This window comes from Lethenteron reissneri, chromosome 9, assembly GCF_015708825.2.
Source record: "Lethenteron reissneri isolate LAM-NWPU_2019-01 chromosome 9, ASM1570882v1, whole genome shotgun sequence".
In the NCBI taxonomy this organism is placed as follows: domain Eukaryota; kingdom Metazoa; phylum Chordata; class Hyperoartia; order Petromyzontiformes; family Petromyzontidae; genus Lethenteron; species Lethenteron reissneri.
In genome coordinates, this window is record NC_083787.1 from 3,787,699 (window position 1) to 3,810,279 (window position 22,581).

The 22,581-nt window shown below is 47.8% G+C and overlaps 1 protein-coding gene across 4 annotated transcripts in view; it reads right to left on the bottom strand.

Annotated features, from left to right (window-relative positions):
• Positions 1–4,971: 4,971 nt before the first annotated feature.
• IMPACT (impact RWD domain protein) overlaps positions 4,972–22,581 on the bottom strand; it is a 42,601-nt gene continuing 24,991 nt past the window's right edge. For 2 of the 4 annotated variants that reach the window (XM_061548667.1, XM_061548668.1), the window contains 5 exons: positions 22,071–22,144; positions 18,623–18,713; positions 14,043–14,177; positions 13,045–13,213; positions 4,972–6,068 (listed from right to left, as the gene is read on the bottom strand). In XM_061548667.1, coding sequence (XP_061404651.1) covers positions 6,028–6,068; positions 13,045–13,213; positions 14,043–14,177; positions 18,623–18,713; positions 22,071–22,144 — 510 coding nt within the window. In that variant the 3' untranslated portion in view covers positions 4,972–6,027. The remainder of the gene's footprint in view (positions 6,069–13,044; positions 13,214–14,042; positions 14,178–18,622; positions 18,714–22,070; positions 22,145–22,581) is intronic. The other 2 variants (XM_061548669.1, XM_061548670.1) reach the window with 2 other exon arrangements.

Below are 22,581 nucleotides of genomic sequence, written 5' to 3' on the forward strand. Positions count from 1 at the left end.
AGATATTCATAATATTTTATTGAAATTATCTTATAATTATAAAATATTAAAAGTAATTATGACTATTAAAAAATACTTGAAACTTCGTAGTAGAACGAAGCATAATGGGGAGTACAATTATAACAATCACATATTCATTTCACAGAATGAAAAGCCCTGGTAGAATCATTAGAATCAAAATGTTTAATAACAATCATTAAAAAAATTAACAAATTTTATGGTTTTACATTCTCCCATGGAGAAGCAAAATGCTCCTTCATGGAATAAATAAAAGGTGATCTTAAATAAATGTAAATAACCAAGTTGTTAATAATGAAAATTAATCAAAATTAGTGTTGCTATAACAATTCTATTTAATTAATATTTATTTAAAGTTGCGCATTTTAATGTGACGTCCCATTTCTCAAAACTCCCTCCCCTCCTCGTCACACATCGTCACAAATGTCTGACTCCGCTCCCCCCCCCCTAGGTGCGTGACGTAATTTATGGATGCCCCTAAGGCTATAGTTAGCGCCTATGAAGGCCGGCACGGCACACGAGCGGGTTGGTGGGGAGGTGGAGGAGTGGAGGGTGGGGAGGTGGAGGGGTGGAGGGGTTGGGGGGTGGGAGGGGTGGGAGGGGTAGGAGGGGTGGAGGGGTGGGGCGGTTGAGGGGTTGAGGGGTGGGGGGTGGGGCGGTTGAGGGGTGGAGGGGTGAGGAGGTGGAGGGGTGAGGGGTGGAGGGGTGGGGGTGGAGGGATGGGGAGGTGGAGGGGTGAGGGGTGGAGGGGTGGGGGTGGAGGGGTGGGGGTGGAGGGATGGGGAGGTGGAGGGGTGGGGGGTGGAGGGATGGGGAGGTGGAGGGGTGAGGGGTGGAGGGGTGGAGGGGTGGGGAGTAAGGGGTGAGGGGTGGGGGTGGAGGGTGGGGGGTGAAGAAACTGAAACTCCGCGAGCAGCACCCCGGCGTGTCAGCGGCTTAACGAAGCCCAATAAAATATCCACAATCAAGATTTTTTTTTTTATTGTTGGCTTAAATCGCGTAAATGTGTCGTTAAACCCGCCACCACCCGACACAGCCAATGAGTAAGGGGTTGTCACGTAAACAAAACGTGGTCAACTTAGTTCCACGAGTTCAGCACACCGATCGTGTGACGGAGAGCAAACCCCGCAACATTTTCAATCGCAGTACCGTGGCGTTTCGCCCGTATACACGACCAGCCTCATCAGGCGAAGACCCAGAAATTTGGGAGAAATTATCTTGTTTCACTCTGAAATCGAGGGTGTGAATTTGAAGTCGTCACTTGTGAGCCGATCAGGCTCGAAGGCCACGTGGCTGGGGTTAATGTCGTCGTTTAAATTGCAATGGGTATCTATTAGCGGTTGCGTCATTCACAGTCAATCAACGTACATGTACATTGTGTACGTACATTCTGCCGTTTTTGGGCCTCAAAAAATATGGCGTTCATGTGTCTCATCAATATCGAACGTCCACCTCATTTCATGCAAGTGTAGTGTTGTGAATAACAGATGAATAAACTCCTTTAAGGCACACACTGTTTATTTGTCTTTCTTCGACACGGTCCCTACACACAGAGGGATATACGGTTCCCTCACCCGTAGCCTGAGAAGGTACAGCCTCCTTAAGTGGCGGGACCTTTAAACGACTCTGGCTGTTAGCCAGAGGTCGCAACCGGGTACCTGATACCCGTACCCTACCTGATACCCGGCTACCCGTACCCGGCCGGGTACAGGTACCCGTTTGCGACCCTGGTGCGGCCGGGTACGGGTACGGGTAGGCCGTGAGTCACTGGTGAGTAACTGTTTGTCACTCATTTCCCAACGTCTTGTCTCTTCTCACAATTCAAGTTCCTAGAATCAACCCACCCGCGCCTGCAACATGGCTTCATCCCAGAGGTCGCAATCAGGTACCCAATACCCGTACCCTACCCGTACCCGGCCGTGTTAGGGTTAGGGTACGGCCGGGTACGGGTACCCGTTTGCGACCCTGGTGCGGCCGGGTACGGGTAAGGAATCAAAACCCGTTTGCGACCTCTGCCCTAGCGTCCTCCGGCTGGGACCTGGGGGAGGCTAGCTTGACCCACCGCTGGCTCGGTGGGTCCCCTGACCACTGGTTACGCAGAGCCTCAGCCCTCAGAAGGGCTGGAAGGCTGGGAGCCAGGGTCCTGCCTATCCAGGACCTATTCTCCCCTTGACCGCTGGATCACTGAGCCTCAGCCCTTAGAAGAGCTAGAAGGCTTGGTCCAGGGTCCTATCTCCTTCAGCCCGGTCGTCGGTCTTCGTGTGAGCAGAATTGCCCGATGATGCTGGATACAATTACCAGAGAAACGTCGTACTACTCAAATTGTAAATGTCGTAGTTTCACACTTCAACACACCGGTGGGCTAAAGCAGTGAACTATTTGTCTTTTGTCAACATGACACATTTTTACTGATTGGCCGTGTCGGGTGGTGGAGGGTTACGACACATTTATAAATAACGCGATCTAAACCCAAAAACGTTGATTATGAGCCAGAGCTCTCAGCCCTCCGGCTTTTATACCGGTTCGTGGCTGGGCTTGTCCAATCACACGCCGCTTTGTGGACCCCTCTGATTGGTCCTTCCCAATCTTCCGTTTGGATCCTCTGTCCCCTCAGCTGACCCTTGGCCGTTTGTCTGGCGGGAATCTGTCAACACGATCCGCTCTCATTTCTCCCTGACCCCGACCGCTTACCGAGGGAGGCAAAGCTGTAGCGTAGGTCCTGAATAATGAGTGGCTATCACCTCTACACAAGCACGTAATCTGTTTGTCATTCAGCGGTTGTTTTCTGTGTACAGCACTGGACTTTTCATCTCCAGCACCAATACAGTGAAGCTGCTCCCACACGAAATGGCCAGTCCCACTATGCTTAATTAACTAACGAAAAATTCACACAAGGGCACTTACGGTCTCAACAAAGCTACTCGTCATCCCAGTCACTGCGGTAATGAACACGTCAATGATTTTATTCGCCAATTAGAATTGGGCACTCCTTTTAAGTAAAACAACTAAGCTTTGAAATGTATGATAGTACACATTTTTTGTGTCTGTTTTGTTAACATACAGGCGTGACATACATGTGATCAAATCATTTATTTACTTCTGAATGTAAATGAAATCAATGTCCAACCATGGCCACTTTCCAATGCTCTAGTCTGTTCTCCTATAACGCAGAAGTGTTGCGTTCCTGAAGATAAAAAATCGCATTATACTAATAAATATATAATAATGGGTGAAGCACAGTCCGCGATAACGCGTGAGATGCGTGTGGAGGCTTAACACAGACTGAGGCACGTGGGTAGCATCTAGAAGCATCCAGCAGCATCCCACTGCCTTGTGCGATGCTTTGCCGAGGCAGCCGGACAACTGCTTATTCCTTCTCGCTCGACGTAGTTCTGTTCACTCGATAGCATTATATCCAATTCACATCCGCGTTATAAAACACATTCCGCGGAGGGAGCTGGTAGGAACGTTGGGTTGCTCGGTCAATGGCCAGGGTCAACGGCGGCGTGGTGTATTCCGCAAAATATGCCCGACTGTGAGAGCCGGCACAAGCCGGCGTTAGTAGGTTAAACGTTGAGTTTTATAAGGGCACCACGGGGTGACCAGCCCCTCCCCACCCTCCACACCCAGCCCCTCCCCACCCTCTCCACCCAGCCCCTCCCCACCCGACCCCTCCCCCCCCACCCAGCCCCTCCTCACCCTCCCCTCCCAGCCCCACCCCTCCCATTTTTGTATGCACGACGGAGGGACGGACACAATAATCCCCTGTGGGCTGGTGGAACCAGGAGGTTCCTACCAGTATTATCTCGACCACCGGCCGTCATCTCTTCGAACGTGCCTTGCCCTTCTAATGTACCCTGACCTTCTAATGTGCCCTGCCCTGCCCTTCTAACGTGCCCTATCCTATCCCAATTTTGCTTTTGTGAGCCCTGTCTCTCATAATCATTTGTTCCTTGAACAACACGATCCTCGTTCTCTTTCGGTGTCATTCCCAGCATGCATTTCTTCACGATTCGTTTGCACGCTTTTCATTCTTTCTTTCATTATTGTTTGTCAGTTTCCTTGTTTACTAATCTATTTGTCGTAGCAGATAATGGACTCAGGTTTTGTCTGTCGCCACCCGTCACATTCATCAACTGGGTTAGAGAAGGTAGCTGGCCGTGAACTCTATCGTGCACAACGGCTTGAATGGAATGTTACATTCCATTCACTGGGTGCAAAACCATGAATGCCTTTCTTATCCTCGCAGCGGCTTTTTTGGCGAGCTGTTGAACAAAGGCCGTCACCGCATTGCGCTTCTGAAGCCGTCTCAAGCGCTCCTCCTTCCGATACGAGGAATCCAGTGGAGCTCTGCGCATTCAAATAATTTAGATTGAAAACGAATTTCTTCAGAACTGCTGTTTGCGTTTAGTTTGTCATTCTTCGATAAGCACGGTCGGCTAGGTACGGTGTGAAATAAGTTCAACATACATATAAATGGGTATATCACAGTTGAAATACCCATACATATATACAAGGTGAAAGAGCATGGGGTGCTAATACTGGTAGGAACCTCCTGGTTACACCAGCCCACAGATTATTGTGTCCGTCCGTCCGTCATGCATCCAAAAATGGGAGGGGTGGGGCTGGGTGAAGAGGGGAGGGTGGGGAGGGGCTGGGTGGGCAGGGTGGGGAGGGTGGGGAGGGGCTGGGTGGGGAGGGGCTGGGTAGGGAGGTGAGGGTGGAGAGGGGCTGGGTGGGGAGGGTGGGGCTGGGTGGGCGGTGGGAGGGGTGGGGCTGGGCGGGCAGGGGCTGGTCACCCCGTGGTGCCCTTATAAAACTCAACGTTTAACCTACTCACGCCGGCTTGTGCCCCCCCTTACAGTCGGCGATATTTGCGGAATACACCACACCGCCGTTAACCCTGGCCATTGACCGAACAACCCAACGTTCCAACCAGCTCTCTCCGTAGGAATGTGTTCATCACTGGGTGTGAACAGGACGTCTGGATTAAACCACTGCACAATAAGAGATAGATATATTTTTGCAATCAATAATTAAACGTACAAGAGCAAAGGATCATCAGTTGAAGGGGGTACCCAAAACTGGTTTGAATAATTACAGATCTATGAGCCAATCACGTGTATCTAAGTTGATCTCGGAGATAAAAATGAGACAAAAATAATTGGTAGTCTAGAGGCCAAGCATGCAGGCGAGCTGTATTTAGAACATTTTGGACCACATACTACCAGATTACAAAAGAGAAAAAAACATTCTCACAACGAAATCTAAAGTTTTCTGGTAATTGGATTTGAGAAATAAAGGCACAATATAAATGCGAGACGATGTTATTGCTGGGAACATTATAAGAGTCGGTCATGATGAGAGTCATCGCAAAAAAGCAAATTATATGAACTATATTACAACAACAAACGTATCCAGTGCAGCAGTTTCGCAGAGCAAAAATATACAATTTTGAAGGACACTTTAAAAGAAAACACAACAAATTTGTATCATGATGGCAACTGATTCACGTGAAGATGATGATGGCATAGCCAGAGCAGAATGAAGCACTGACGGAGCAATGCATCTCGGGAAATTAATTTTCAATTTACATTGAAAAGGTCCAGTGGCTTCCTAATACCATCAATATCCGAAGAAAAAAAATGTACCGTAATTGTTGATGATGTCTTTATTTCACAAATTAAATAAAACCCCGACATGAAATGAAAATGTGACATAGTACAGTATTTGTCAAAGCCACGTTGAATTATATTGCAGCCTCTTGCTGTTCATCAAAACATCTCACTCGTGAAAGAGGTAGAATTTAACAGTTAAGAGTTACCATAATAAAAATGAAATAACCAAAACAGTTGTTGTGAATTATTCAGACTTTACTCAACAAGCAATAAGTCTGCCGCATTAAAAGAGATCGAAACGCAATAAAACAAATTTAGGTGAATGTTTTTTTTTATTATAATTATTATTAGGTTGTAGAATCCTTACAACTACTGCTTGCATTTCTTTGCTTTATGCTTCTTGGGCTTTGCAGTATCCTTGGCAACGTCGCCCTACAAGCGGAGAGAAAACAAATTGATAAAAAAAACGAATTACAATAACTAAACGGGGCAAATCTTTCACAATGTTCCCCATGAGTAGAAGACTCCGTCATGCCTACAAAAATATCGAGAGTTGTGTTTTCCCACATTGTACCAATTTCACGTACACATTTCACAACATTACGTAATTACTATATTTTTAAAATGAATGGCCCTCATCACAAACCAGCGGAACAAGTTGAGCTTGCAACAACAACAACGGCGTGGATGTATATTGTGGCGGGACGATGCATCATTTCGATTTAAAGCTTTCGTGACTGCAGGGATTCATCTTCTTGGTTCTTTCGGTAAAGTCACGTAGAAGGGAAATAATAAAATAACAAAAATAAAACATAATAAAATAAAACTGTATTTCCCTTCTACGTGACTTTACCGAAAGAACCAAGAAGATGCATCATTTATTGACTGATATGGATTCTCGTGCTCACGATTTAAATGCACGTCTAAGATGGGTTTTTTTCATTTTGTGTATGCAGGGTGGAGTGGCGTCACGGTGGTTAACGCGCTGCTCCCAGTTCAGGTCCCAGGTGACGTCCAACATCTGACACCTGTCCTTGTTACTTGGCCAGGCGTCACCGGGGAGCACCGAACGGCAATTGTGAAGTTTGGTCAAACAACCCCGACGGCCGCGACAGGGGCATAGAGAGACTTTCACCCAGCGAGCAGATTAACCGAGGGCTACGCGTCGTTTTATTCTATTCGTGATGTCCACATTCATATGAGAAGACGCATACACGATGAGTTTCATTGCCGGTGGATGTGGTGGCTTTGGGATCTAATGCAATGCGAGAGCAATGTGCCACCACTCCTCATTTCAAATCGCAGGCAACCACCCGTGGTTAAACTTGGTTCTCAAACGTAGCGAGATGACGAACGTCAAACCGGTCGCCGTCGACTGCACATACTATTCCCCCAAAAGGTAAAAAAGTGTGTGTATATATACAGTAATCCCTCGCCACTTCGCGGTTCAAGTTTCGCGGCCTCAGTGCATCGCGGATTTTTCGAACTGATTTAAAGGCCTCATTATACATGTGCAGTAACACCATCATCATCATTCATCATCACATTCATCGAACTGCACAGGTCTGTCATCGTCGTCATTGTCATCGTCATTGTCATCGTCGTCGTCGTCATTACTGGAGTCAAGTCTCAAGATACTACTGTCATTGGTGAGTGTAGAACACCATAATACGTATCGTATGAGAGAGAAAGAGAGAGTGAATGTATAATATTAAGGTTTTATAATTAAATAGATTTAAGTAAAATATATATATATAAAGTATAAATATACATATTTTAAACATTCTGGTACCCACACACACATATACGGAAATTCCTAGGGGGCCAATCCTACTTCGCGGATTTTCATCTATCACGAGGGGTTCCGGTCCCCACTAACCGCGATAAACGAGGGATCACTGTATAATACATTTGTGACTCGTGGTGTTAAATTGTGACGATTTGTCAAGTCACCCCAGGGGACGCGCAGGAGGAGAATCATTTCACCCCCCCCCCCCCCCCAACATTAATTTTGTAAACAATGCCACCCAAATTGTCAGGCACATCTGCGAAAGGTCGAACCTCCGAGGTGCGGTGTCACACAGGGCTCGATCTCAACTCAGACAGGGGAAAGAGCTGCCCGTCTATTGTGTTCGTAAAGTTTATGAATTTGTAAATACCTTTTCACTTCCTTGACATTTGGTTAGCTATGGGTTTTTTTTGTTTGGTGGGGTGATCTTAGAATTTTTATTTAGAAAGTGCCGTTATACAATCGTTCTCAGGGTGCATTATAGTCCGTGCACGTTTATTATATATATTTACTGTGTGCATTTTATATATTTGTTTCATGTCGCACCTCTAATTAGCATGGTTGGCTTTGTACGGTGCGAAAGAAGTTCAACATATATCCGTGCATACATTTTCTGTTTTAAGTTATGTACAGCACCATGCGAACTCCGGGTGAAGCATGCTTTAATAATGGCCTAAAATCAACGTCATTCAAAGCATAGTATTTACAAGGCTTGTATCGTGTATTGGATACTTGAAGGTGCTACATTGCTGCAATGTCAAGGAGACTTTAAAATATTTTAAAATTCTCAATCACCCCACAAACACAATGTCCTACCAATGTACGGTGTAAATTGCTCGTTTTTATTAATTTAGTTTAAGAATCTTAAATGAAAATTTCTATTGTCATATTGTTCCCCGCCCCCCCCCCACCCACCCCCTCCTCATGCCTAAGCAGGATGTTCCTATTGCTGGGCCCATTTGAGATGTCAGTTAGGAGCGGGAGAAATCGACCAAAGGTGAAATAACGGATACGAGATTTGTGCGGCAATTGCAAATCCGCGATTGCCAAGCGTACGCCTGCGTGTCGAGAAGATACCGCGCCTGATCGCACGCTTACCGACGCCGCCGGTGAACTGCTCTGCTCAGCGGTGGCGGTAGGCACGGGCAAAGTGAGAACACGCTTGTAGCTTACTTAGACGTGCGTAGCAATCTACTCCCAAGGCGTTTTTGCAACCGTTATAAAAGTGTACGTAAGATGACAGTCGTTGAAATGAAGAGGGGGGGTTATTAAAAGTGGTGGTGTAGTTATGGTGACAGGAGAACAGGTGGGAATGGTTAAGGAGGGGTAGTGATAGGGGTAGTAATAGGGGTTGGGGTAGTGATAGGGGTTGGGGTCGTGATAGGGGTTGGGTTTAGTGATAGGGGTTGGGGTATTGATAGGGGTTGGGGTCGTGATAGGGGTTGGGGTAGTGATAGGGGATGGGGTCGTGATAGGGGTTTGGGTAGTGATAAGGTTAGTAATAGGGGTAGTCATAGGGGTTTGGGTAGGCATAGGAGTTGTGGTAGTGATAGGGGTTGGGGTGGTGATAGGGGTTGGGGTGGTGATAGGGGTTGGGGTAGTGATAGGGGTTGGGGTAGCGATAGGGGTTGGGGTAGTGATAGGGGTTGGGGTGGTGATAGGGGTTGGGGTAGTGATAGGGGTTGGGGTAGTGATAGGGGATGGGGTAGTGATAGGGGTTGGGGTAGCGATAGGGGTTGGGGTAGCGATAAGGGTTGGGGTAGTGATAGGGGTTGGGATAATGATAGGGATAGTGATAGGGGTTGGGGTTAGTGATAGGGGTTGGGGTAGTGATATGAGTTGGGGTTAGTGATAGGGGTTGGGGTAATGATAGGGGTAGTGATAGGGGTAGTGATAGGAGTTGGGGTAGTGATAGGGGTTGGGGTAATGATAGGGGTAGTGATAGGGGTAATGATAGGAGTTGGGGTAGTGATAGGGGTTGGGGTAGTGATAGGGGTAGTGATAGGGATTGGGGTAATGATAGGGATAGTGATAGGGGTTGGGGTTAGTGATAGGGGTTGGGGTAGTGATAGCGGTTGGGGTAGTGATAGGAGTTGGGGTTAGTGATAGGGGTTGGGGTAGTGATAGGGGTTGGGGTAGTGATAGGGGTTGGGGTAGTGATTGGGATAATGATTGGGATAATGATTGGGATAGTGATAGGGTAGAGATAGGGGTAGTGATAGGAGTTGGGGTAATGATAGGGATAGTGCTAGGGGTAGGGGTAGTGATAGGGGTTGGGGTAGTGATAGGGGTAGTGATAGGAGTTGGGGTAATGATTGGGACAATGATAGGGATAGTGATAGGGGTTGGGGTAGTGATAGGGGTTGGGGTAGTGATAGGGGTAGTGATATGAGTTGGGGTAATGATTGGGACAATGATAGGGATAGTGATAGGGGTTGGGGTAGTGATAGGAGTTGGGGTAGTGATAGGGGTAATGATAGGAGTTGGGGTAATGATTGGGATAATGATAGGGATAGTGATAGGGGTTGGGGTAGTGATAGGGGTTGTGCGAGGTCTGGTCGTAGCTGGGGCTCGGGGCAGGGAGTAGCAGGATGGACAGCGGAGAAGAGGTGGGAGTTGTTTTAAGGGAGGAGCGGACGCAGCTTCGTGAAGATGATTTGGGCCCCAAAAATCTCAAGGGGTCCCAGATTCACAAAGTAGATTATGGGTAAATGAATTATCAGCTCAAATTGAAATCCTACAGCGCTGGGTCAGTGGTGTAAATTCCACATTCAGGTCTATCCATTGGGCAACTGCTGTTGATTACACCCAAAAATGTGTACTCTTTAAAACTATTTAAACTCATTTTTTTTATTTAACCAGGTAAGGTCCCACTAATCTAGACAGCTATTTTTCAGAAGCCACCGAGTCACAAATTATAGCCCAACGATATGGCTTATCACGTGGACATTTATAGCAGCCAAATACTCTAAAAGCATATTTCTAAATGTGGGGGTGGGGGGGGGGGTGGGGGGGGGGGGGAACCGGAGGACCCGGATAGAAATTCCACGCAAACACGGGGAGAGAGACACGCGCAAACTCCAAATATACGACAGACGTCAAGGGTCGGGATCGAATCCACGACCTCCAGTATACCAGGCGAGGTGGTTAACATCTCGCAAACGCGGCGCCCCATTGTTTTGACCTCGGGTCGGACGTTGGGCTGTAAACCCCCAATCAAGATATCTCGCAATCCTCCCATTGCGAACCACCTTGCCAGGAACATGAAAGGATGTCAACGGGGTTATTAAGACAATAACTGGGTGGGAGGTGCAGGGTGGAGGCTAGGGGGGGTGGGCATTGAAGAGAAGAGAATGCTGCAATTGCCTGTTCATTTTCAGGGTGCCATAGCTTGCCATCTGTAGCGCTCCGGCATGTCGGGAAACACTCCCTTATTGTAATTAACAATGGCGTGTCATTTCTCGTACCGTTATATAATGGGCGTACGGTGTTTTTTGTCCAACGCTGCAGGGAATAAACACGGGAACACGTGGCGTACCGCCACCTTAACGAGCGCAGTCCCATCACCGCAGTCGCTCTCGTGCATAACACCAATCCCATGCGGAGTGAACACATTGTGATTTCGTGAGTCCGCTGCCACTGACAAACTTTCTCAAAGCACCTCGTTTCCTTTTGTTCGACGACAGAAGAAGCCGAGCACGTTGCCAAAGCACAATGTTAATTACAGTCACCACGGAGGCATTCCCGCTTTTGTGAATGTAAAAAAGAAATCAGGTAAAAAACATTTTTAAACCGTCAATTTGGAGGAGGCGCAACTCTCTCCACTTGTCTTCTTGAGTTGGACATCGCGCGTTGTTCGGCGCGATGTCCAACGTTTTTCCTCGACGCGCTGGGAGCTTCGACAGCTTTGCAAGTGGTGCAAAACACGGGGCATCGTGCCAGTCGAGGAGAACTTCGCACCAAAACCACGAAAATCTACACGGGAGCATGCATGCGGTTTCCCAAACGTATTTACCGTAGTGCTGCAAAACTATTCTGCATTACAAATGTTGATGTTTGTATGCCAGGGGTGGAGCGATGGTGCTGTGGTGAGCACGCTGCACGATGAACCCGGTGGCTTTCGCTCGAGCTGCACTGACCAACGTGGTGAAATATGGTCAAACAACCCCCACGACCAGCACAGAGGGAGAAGCCTTCATCCAGTGCTAGACTGATACATTACCTATATGATCGTACAATATTGTGCCAGGTGGGACTAAAATCTTGAATTCTGGCATTGATGCAGAGATGTTGCCATCGTGCATAAGACACCCACTGGCAATGATTCATCGGTATAGAAAGCGGGTTTCAACAGTCCATCCATACATTCGAGTTAGAGTTGTCTCTTGTTTGTGAATCGTCTCAAGATACCAAATAGTTTCCACCCGCATGCTTGAAAATGCATGCAATGTTCTCGTGAATATATATATATATTTTTTTTTTATCCTAAGTGGCTGTACTGGATAAATAAGTAGCGACACTGTGCATAAATGTTTCCGCTGAAATATTTCCGGCTCGCCCGCTTTCACGATGTCACAACGCGTAGCCCTCTGGAGCACTCGCAAAACCGCCGAGCGATGATGTCCACGCGATCCCATTTGCGAAAGCATCACCACCTTGAAGCGCATTCATACATCTATAGAGGAGTCGTATGACGCTGTGACGTCGTGGGCGCTGTGAGGCGCGATGACCTGATGGCACGGGATATACTTAAGGGGGACCCCGTGACGAAAGCGGGGTCGTTGTGGGAGCCCGGGATGGAGAGCGTCTGAAAGGAGGTCTCTCCGGCTCGTGACCTGACGGTGTTGGCTGATCCCCCGTCCAGGTTCTACGAGTAGGAGAGCCGAAGAGATAGCCAGGGCTAGGGCTCAGAGAAGCCGGCTAAGATTACGTGGGGTGCTGCTCTCCTCGGTCGGGCGGTGTTGGATGAGGCCCCGTCCCGACTCGAGTGAGAGAGCCCAAGAGATAGCCCAGGCTCGCAGTAGATAGAGCCTGAGGTCCGCGTGAAGGACCGAGTGTAGGGGACAGCTGCCTCTGGTGTGTTTGTTACCCGTGTTCATAAACCGGCGCACAAGCCCTTACTAAGAGTTCAGTCTACGAGTCGTCCTGCACCACACAACACATCCGCGCACCATCCACTCGGTCCGCTCGTGTAAACACGACCAACTGTCCACCGTGCTGCATCATCTTTCTTTTTTGCCCCCCCCCCCCACCCCCCTTCAAACGACACTGCGACGTCTACCCGTGCGATGTGCGCGTGCCACTCCGCGCGCACGTCGAGGCAAAGCGTCGCACGGCGAGAGAGATGTTGGCGGGGGGGGGGGTTCTTCTCGTCTCCGTCGCTGAGCGCCGCCACGCGAGGCGTTCTCGCTCGCTCGCGGGCGACGAGGTCGGCAACTCAAGCGGCGGACGACGCTGCGTTGTCTCGGCGACATCCGGCAGCGCGGCTGACCGGGGCGGTGGTCGGCGCCGCCACCGCCGCTACCCCGAGGCGACAGTTTTATCTCTTGCGTACACGCGCGGCAAGGTCGGCAAATAAGTGCGCGAGCGAGGAGTGTGCGTCCGAGCGTGCGCGCGTGCCTCGGGGGGTATGACCTGTCGTTCGCAACGGAGAAGAAAGCGATGAGGACCACAATCGCTTGCGTGGCGTGGTGTGGAAAGCGTTGCCTGTCCCGCATCGGCCTCTCGACCAGGGGTCGGCAACCTGCGGCTCCGGAGATGCAAGCGGCCACTGAAGCCGCTGCGGCTGCTTCAGTGGCGTCGTTTAGTAAGGGCCACCGTCTCGGCAGGGTCGGGAGACAGGGACCGAGGGCAAGGAGGGCACAACCACGAGAGGTTAGACGGGAGCCGGATTCGGAGGGTTGCAAAGAAAAAATGCTCGTTGAGGCCACCTCTTTTTTTATTTTCTTCATGTCAGGTGTGCTCAGGTGTGCTTTCGTTATGTCCCTCTCCACCCTTGTCACCATTTCCCCTTTTGGTGGGACCCTGTATGGTTTGGGGCAGCGAGCCCATTACCCATACTTCTATCCCCTGCCATTTCATAACCGGTTTGGCTTGTGTTGACGGTGTGTACGTGCGTCACAACGTGATGCATCGGACCCGCACGTTGCCTCGATAAAAAAAAAAAGGATCACGTTTCGTATTCACGTCCATTGCGGCTCTTAAAATATAGATTTTTTTTCTTACCGAATGTGGAAATGCACGGGTGCAGCTCGATTTAGAGATCTGAGCCAGCGTGGATCCCGTTGGTCATGGACGTTCTGTGTGCAAGGCTCAAAACGGGATCTTGGTCCTTGTGTGGCTAATTGATCAGTGCCAGTGTCAGACAACACACAAGCACGTCCAAAGAGCACAGATCCTCTGTACATAGGCAAACACCATGACAGCACTCCCCTGAAGAGGTGCACTGTGGTCCTCGTGACTTAGATCACCATAAAAAAATAAACGTGAGCACAATGTGCAGAGGCCGTGTTCCGTTTGAACATGGCTTTTTGGGTTGCTTGAAACTTTAGTTCTTGCCCGGCCTGCTGTTGTGTTGGGACTTTATGTCGCCGTCTGCATATTTGAATATTGCTCACCGCTGTTTGCACAAATCCGTTTTCCACCAGCACACCACGCGCACAGTTGTTGATGTGTTTGAAGCGGTCGGGTCCCAGCATGACTCCGCCATACCATCGCGACACCACCACCACCGCGTCCCGCACGTCCAGAATCTGCCAGATAATTTGCGACGCACAAGCACAACGCCCGCACGTGCGCGCAGACCCGGGGTCAAGCACAATTACAGCAAACCGCTGTCAGCCGAAATGTACATCGCAATTTACGTTGTGATAGCAATTAGTTACGAATGACACAGTTACACCCATAATTGACCCAGGGCCCGAGTTATAAACACACAGAATTATATGAATGATAAAATGTGCACGAATTGTCAATCCACACCGCCGGGGCCGTAGGGGCTACTCGAGAAAACGTAGCCGCACTGCTCAGGGCGGGCCGGTTAAGGTAGAAGAACACCGATGTGAACCATGGCCAGGAATCAACCTCAGAGCTCAATCTCCCGGCTGCACGGCAGCTGTTACAATGGACAAGTTTCTCTAATGCACCCCCCCCCAACTCCCCCCAATCTCTGTCCACCCAGCAGTATAAGCGGATGCACCGCAGTTAGTCGATCGGCAGGCTGCATGCGGTCGGCTAAAGTGTGGGTACTCTTCAACGTACTCTTAGTTCTTTCGGTAAAGTCACGTAGGTAAAAAATGAAATTAAAATTAATAAAAAAAAAATAACGTCACAGCCATAGCAGCAAATCTGGCTGTCACGGTCCCACCTGATGACGGAGACTCGTGTTGCCTCCGAAACGTCGTGATTTTATTTTTTTATTTTTATTAATTTTAATTTCATTTTTTACCTACGTGACTTTACCGAAAGAACTAAGAGTATGAATCCTTGCAGTCACGAAAGCTTCAAATCTAGAATTACTCTTCAAAGTCTTCCCAAATGTGTGACCAGCGTGGAGGAGTAGGCCAAAATAGACTGGAGGGGGGGGGGGCTCTCTAGAGCTCCTTCTAATTGAGGCCCCCTTCTGTCAGCAGTGGGGTGAGCAATTCATCTCAGGACTTGTAGGGCTACACTTTTACCTTGTGTTGCCATCTAAATATGTGCGTGCGTGTGACCAAAATAAAAAAATGTTCACCCCCGAAACAGAAACTAATAAAAACTGAGTGACGTGAGTTTTTTTTTGTATCACCGGTTCTCTCATTCAATGTGTTTCTACCCAGACAACAACCAACCTCTACACCCCCCCCCCCCACCACCACCACAATCTCTCCCAGCCCAACACGGAGGGTCGTGCGACAGGACACGGTGACCGTGACGACATCGCCCACGTGAATCTCAACACGCGTACGCGAGAGCACGCACCGAGCACCGAGGCGAGCGGTGAGAGGGACAGAATCGTGAATTAAGTGAGTGAACCAGCAAGGGGACGTGTTGAAACTCGTTGACACGAGTGGGACAAGCGGGTCAGAGGGTAGAGGATGGGTGGTGGAAGGGAGAGTGGGCACTCGTGAAGGCCCTCGCAAGACTGCACGCCCTTCACGTCGCAGCGTTTAAATGTCCCTCCGCGTCTGTGAGAATTCCGCGTTTAGCGGTCGCATTCACGCGGTGACAAAAGCTGGCCGTTGTTGCCTGCAGCAGAAGCCGCTAATCCAAATGAGAATGCCTTTAGCGTTGTGTAGCAGTGCCCACGTCATGACACCACGAACCCAACACAAAGATGTGAACATGAATTTATTTCCGTGGCAAGTGCTAACCGGGTTAGATTTTGGTGTTGTATATTGACGTATATATTTACAAATGAATATGTAACCAATTTTAAAAGAGTAAATGAAAAAAACCACATTCCTTGTATATTGACTTGTATATTTACAAATGAATATGTAACCAGTTTTAAAAGAGTAAATGAAAAAAAAAACTATTCAATTGCAATTGCTACATTGATATGCAAATTACGTGATGAAATTACCTAAAGTGCCAATCAAACACGGCTACTGACGTTTACTCTACGGAGAGTTACGCAATTGTCACGGAAACCCCAGTTTCTTCATGTTTATTTAATGCAGTTTGCGACAAAGCAAACGTTGAACAAAATATAACCATGCCTGGTGTAGACGTATGAGTCTAGAGGAGAACCCATTTGTGATCTAAGGCAGAGAGAGGCGAGACAGAAGCGGTAAGAAACAGTGAGGGAGGGAGGGGACACGGGGGGGAGCGCACCTTCCTACACAAGTCAGCGAGCTAAATTTCGATATGCAAATTCTTTTGTCAAGGCTCTCTTCCCCTTCCAACCCAGCTTAAATATACGCTCCAAGCGTGGTGGTGTTTCATTCAGACGCTGTCTCCCCGACAGACCTGGTCTTCACCTGAGGACGGCTGCTTGCGTTGTGGCCGAAACGTCGTGAGAATTATTTTATTATGTTTTATTTTTATTATTTATTATTTCCCTTCTACGTGACTTTACCGAAAGAACCAAAAATAAGTCAGCGAGCCCTTCAAGAGAGCCTCAAGCCGTCCGAGCTCCAACAGATTCGGCCAATGTTCAAAAGCGGGATAGATCGCGAGTGAGAAAACCCGAGGTTTTCTTTTATATTCAAACAGCGCGACGGGTGTTTACGCTCGGTTCCATAAAAATACTCCGCTTGACTGCAACGGAGATGAAACTTAGATCTGCGACCGCCATCGGCACATCGGATGAACGGCCGCTCACGATCGCCCTTCCTCCTCCCCTTGCGTGGGCATCACAATGGGAGTTATTAGGCAGTTCGTGCGTCACGGCCCACCGCATTAATGAACATTTTAGTGCCGAGCGCAAAACACAACCGTGGCTTGGTAATAATCACCTGCGATGCTGTAATGAGACTTCATTGTGGCAAAGCGTGGCGCGCGCAGGAGTCACGGGCGTAACTGGTTGCGGATAATCACCGCTAATTGCCGTGAATTACTTTCACAGTGTTGTCAACGAGAATAATGTGAAAATATTTTGCACGAATTTTTTTTTTTCACCGTTGTTAGCATTTCCGAGAAAGGCATGCATACTTTTAAATCATCATGCATTTCACGTTCTCTCTCTCTGAGGCTATACAATTCGTGAGCAGTGTTTTAGCGGTGTGTGGCATACAAGTAAGACTACACAGAGTCAATCTCTTCCCTATAATTACCAGAGTATCGAGAATAAAAGAGATGCATCCACCACACGTGCTTGTGCAAAAGTGATGTTGGCCGGTGGGGTTGAGGCTGACAACGGAGTGGCTACCTTGGGATGGGATCATGGTCCAGGGAGGATCGCCCACCAAGGAGATGGAGCGATGATATCAGCTCACGTGCGGGTGCTATTAGGTGGTGGACCGCTTCACCGTAGGACCATGAGTGGTGGCGACAGTAGTTTGGGGTGAGGCCTACATCCAATATCACCTCATCTCTTATCGCATTTGGAGGTACAGGCACCGCATGCTATGCCAATGTCAAAAACATATCCAGAACTGCTGTGAAGCTGGGTTTGAGTCTGAGCCAGACATGTTCATTCTGGCAGTGATAGTAAAAAAAAGAATTATAGTCCTTTCCAAATCCACTTTTGGATGAAGGCCACCCGCCATGCCATACCAGTCTAGGGGATTTGTGTGGTAATTCACCATGGTGGTTTGGCTCCTGATGTGAGCTGTAGCCAGGAATCAAACAGCGTTGCCAGGTTCATAGTGCAGCGCACTAGCCACTACATCACTGGTATCATGATGGTGTGAATAAGTTGAATCATAATAATACAAATATTATAATAACATTATGTATAGTGGGAGCTGATGGGTGCTGAAAGGAGAGGCAGGTGGAGTGAAAGGAGAGGGACTGAACTGTGACTCTCCGCGGAGAGAATTGTCCGGCTAATATCCCCAAAAGCTAAATGTCTCAGATTGTTGGGGAGTAGCAGCCTTGTACCGAGGCATGGTCATGTGCTGCACGAGTGCCTCCCTATGCCAAACAGCTCGCCGATGTGATTTGACCATAGTTCGCGGGTTGGTGAAGGTGGGGATCACAGACGTAGAAGCATCGGAGCACAGCGCAGCAATACATCTCGCTGCGCCGCCCTCGGCTGCCCACCGCACAAACCCGCAGTCGCCTGTCACAACCTGGCATGCATCATGATCACACAACCAAGCACTATCCGGGCTCGACACCTGCATAGCTTGAGACCTGATGAGATCGGGCGTATTTTGGGGGGTGGCGAGGTGTTAATTACCTCGCCTGGTATACAGGAGGTCGTGTGTTCGATGCAGACCCTGATGCATGTACAGTAAAACCTTGGATTGCGAGTAACTTGGTCTGCGAGTGTTTTGCAAGACGAGCAATTTTTTTTTTTATAAATATACGGAAAGACAGACGCTGTCTTTCCGACAGACCTGTTCTACACCTGAGGACGGCTGCTTGCGTTGTGGCCGAAACATCGTGAGAATTATTTTATTATGTTTTATTTTTATTATTTAATTATTTCCCTTCTACGTGACTTTACCGAAAGAACCAAGAAGAAGTTTACAGTTTGGTTAAGAGTTGTTCGTCGGTGCAGCTACACGGCTCAGAGGCGCAACGAAAAAGACACCGGGACGAGTCTCACCTGCAGCAGGTGCAGCAGCCGCCCTCCGGCTGCCGTCTCGCCATCGTCGTCGCAGTCCTGCAGGAAAGCGTGCTTCCCGGGGCAGTCGATCCTTGGAGGCGAAACAAAAATCCCCCGTGTAACCTTAACAGACTGTAGGGGCAAGTGCTGTTAGCGAGCACATATGAAGGCCGGAACGGTACACGAGGGGGTGGGGTGGCCAGCACCACGCCCGACCGCCTTTGTCTCCCCAGTGGCGATGTTTACACACCGCACCGGGTACTCATTTCAGGCTGAGTCGACCTAGGGGAGGCCCAGGACCGGTTTAGATAATCGTCAGTGGTGTTGGCCGTGAGCGGGAATCGAACCCGGGTCGCCAGGTTCATAGCGCAGCGCGCTAACCGCTACACTACCGCTCCACCCTGGAGGCGAAACACACGCACATCGACACACGTGTCTGGAACTGCGCCACGCAGACAAGGACTTCAAGCAAAAGTCAAAGCGAGTTCCGGCTCACACGAACATTGAGACCGGAGCCAGTGGTGGAAATTCTGCATTCCCGTGGCCGGGACAAGTCCACCCATAGGACAATCACTGTTGGCTTCCCCACAAAGTGGTACAAATTTTAATCTTGATTTGAAGCTTTCGTGACTGCAGGAATCCATACTCTTTGGTTCTTTCGGTAAAGTCACGTAGGTATAGAATAAAATAAAATAAATCACGACGTTTCGATTGCAACACAAGCAATCATCATCAGGTGTGACAACCAGAGGAAGTAATATTACTTCCTCTGGTCATCATCAGGTGTGACAACCAGAGGAAGTAATATTACTTCCTCTGGTTGTCACACCTGATGACGATTGCTTGTGTTGCAATCGAAACGTCGTGATTTATTTTATTTTATACCTACGTGACTTTACCGAAAGAACCAAAGAGTATGGTACAAATTTTATCGACCCTAGCTAGGGGGATAAATGAGCTGAGGCAGCGCCCTCACCAGGATTTGAACTCATAACGTTCCACTTGTGAGCCGCTCGCCTTCCCACTGAGCCACCTGGCCGGGAACCTGGGTGGTGGTGGGGGGGGGGTCGATACTGTTCTTCCTCTCCTCCTTCCTCTTGGCTGGGAGGCGAGGTGGCCGGTCGATGTGGTATGACGCCAATTGGTTCAGGAACCCAGCATTGTGAACCTTTTTTAAAATCCTTTATATTAAGTTCACTTGCTTGCTTGCTTGCGCGCTTACGACCGTGCAAATCTTTCGGTCGTTTTTTAACCCACTTCCCGTTATCCAATCGAGCTGACATTTTGCACACAGACTCGTTGTGCGTGACAATTTATTTTAGTGAAATTTTTTTTCCAAAATTTTCCACTTTTTAGAAGAAAAAAAAATTTCATATTTAATTTAAAATACCAATGTGATAAAAATGAAACTCTTACTCAAGAAAAACAGAAATGAATAATAAAATAAAACCGATGCCACGCATATAAAGGATTTATAGTAAAAAACTTTGTTTGTACGGGTTAATTTTTTAATATAAAAAAAATCCCTCCTTTGTTTTCTTCCACTTGATCCGGCGCCCTCCCAAAGGAAAAATACTCATTATAAAAAATAGCATTGGCCAAACATCCCAAATGCAGAACCCTCCTGGCGGAGAGCCTAGGCACTTCCCTGTGCGTGTTTCATGCGAGCATCTTCTTCTCGAATTCCCTGTCAACGGTCTGCAGCCCGGCGACCCAACCGTTTGATTGCACGATTTCCTTTGGTTAGAGAGGTCAGCTGAACGTGAAACTGAATTCCTTCCATTCACCGGGTGCAAAAAAAAACGTCTATATTTTTCACCCGTGCAGTTTCATTAAGACGAGCGGCACACAATGTACCCAACAAACAAAGAGGCCCTGCCTCCAGAACCTTGGGCTTTTTTTCTTTCAACAATAAATCCGAACACAGTGTCCATGGAATCATCCTGGGGGCACTTGCTCTAACCTTCATTGCATCTTGAGGAGCAATTTCAAGATAATGCATTGTTTGTAAATTAGTACATTGTGAGGGACAAAAATATGTAGCAATTTAAAGTTGATTGTGGAAATTTCAAATGGGATGGACATGTTTGTATGGAGGTAGGCATCTTTTGTAATTTTTATGACGGTATAAACAATAATATGCACATTCATGCCAAATCAATGGGGAAATAGCCAACCTAATTTGAGTAAATGACAGTAAGTTTACGTTCTGTTGAGTAGCAATAAGTGAATTAAAAAGGCAAGGCCACGACAAAAACAAGATGATTTTGAAATTATGAGACATTAAAAATGATTCAATGACATATATATTTTCTACATACCCATTGCTTCATTGAAGAGAGAAAATTAGATTGACAGCAAGATGAACATAACAACAGCAAAAGATGGCAATGTTTAGATATTTTAAAGGGACGCTGGCAATCCAGAGGTGCTAAGTTTGATCTCCCGACACGGAGAATTTGAGATGGGTACACCCCAGTTAGCCAATCGGTAGGCTGCGTGTGTTCGTGGGGTGAAGTGTGGGTGCCTCTCACATCTTCCAAGACATCTGGTCAATGTGAAAGAGTGGACCAAAACACCCTGTAACAGGGATCTCCAGAGCTACCCTCTAGTTGTGGCCCTTCTGCCAGCAGTGGTGTGAGCCAGCAATTGCAGGGCTGCACCTTTACCGTCACCTAACTTTTAAAAGTATTATTCGCACACCGACACACACATGCGACGACTCACATTTACACGGCGGTGTATTGCTCTCCATGTGCATCGTCGCTCTGGAAATGACCGAGCAACGATGCCCCGTCAAAGTCAAGTGTAGGTAAAAGCCACACGTGTCTTTCTCATTAGCCCAGACTACTCAACGGACAAAACTTTCCAATGCCTTTTTGACAAATTCTCTTTGAGACCGATGGATTTTCTTTAACTTATTTAGGCACATTTAGCGTATTGTTTTTAATTAAGGTAATTTTTCCAATATATTTACAGAAACGCCTCTTTTATGTAATAATTTCATCCCTGTCTCTCTTTTACTAACTGCCCGCGGTAACGGAATTGTGGTGTGTTGCCAAGCTGTGCCCCTCTGCCAGAGATTTTCGGTTGTTTAGCAAACAAGTTGTAGGCGACTTCCACTTTGCTCATTTTTATACTGAGCCCCACTTTGCAGGCGCTTATGTATTCATTAAGTCCATCAATAACTCGCCATGGTGTTCATTGAGTCATTTACACAGTCATTATCACGAGCCTCCGGTCTCTGGAGACCACCTGGAGAAGATTCCAGGCACGTGTTGACAATGATGGCGAACAAGTGGAGATTTTTTGACTTTTCGAAGCTATGAACATAGAAGATGAACACTGAGAGAGGCAGAAGAGAAGAGATATGGGCGCAATGAAGAGGTAGGGAATGAGCACTGAGGAAGTGCGCGTGGTTTATTGCGAATGCATTGGAGTGTCGCACCTGTACGCCATGATGTTGTGAGTAGCGCTGGCAAGCTTCTTATTCTCAAGCAGCTTCCGTAACACCAGCTTGACCTGCACAGTCAAGGGGCACGGGCGTAATGGAAATTGCATCAGCGAGTTGTTAAGACACAATTAGACTGAGCGAACAAACTGGAACTCGGGAAGATGAGTGCGCTGACAAAAGGAGAAAAACATTTCAACGTAAATTATGTGACCGTGATAAAAAAAATGTTTTACGTTAATTACCGCATTCACTTTTTTGTGTCCTGTATTTTCGGTCAGAGGTTGGGGGTGCGTCGAAAAAGCTGGTAGCCGTGTGTGCGTGTTACCAGATTTGCACGTAATTTTATTGACGCAGGGTAGAAGTTAGGGGTGCGTATTACTTTAAAAAAACTTCTTATAATCCAGTGAATATGGTAATTAAAAAGGTAACTTTTTTATTATTCACATTACTGTCTTTACAAAAATTCAAAGATAATCGTAATGCAGTGACTTGGAGGCAGGGTTTG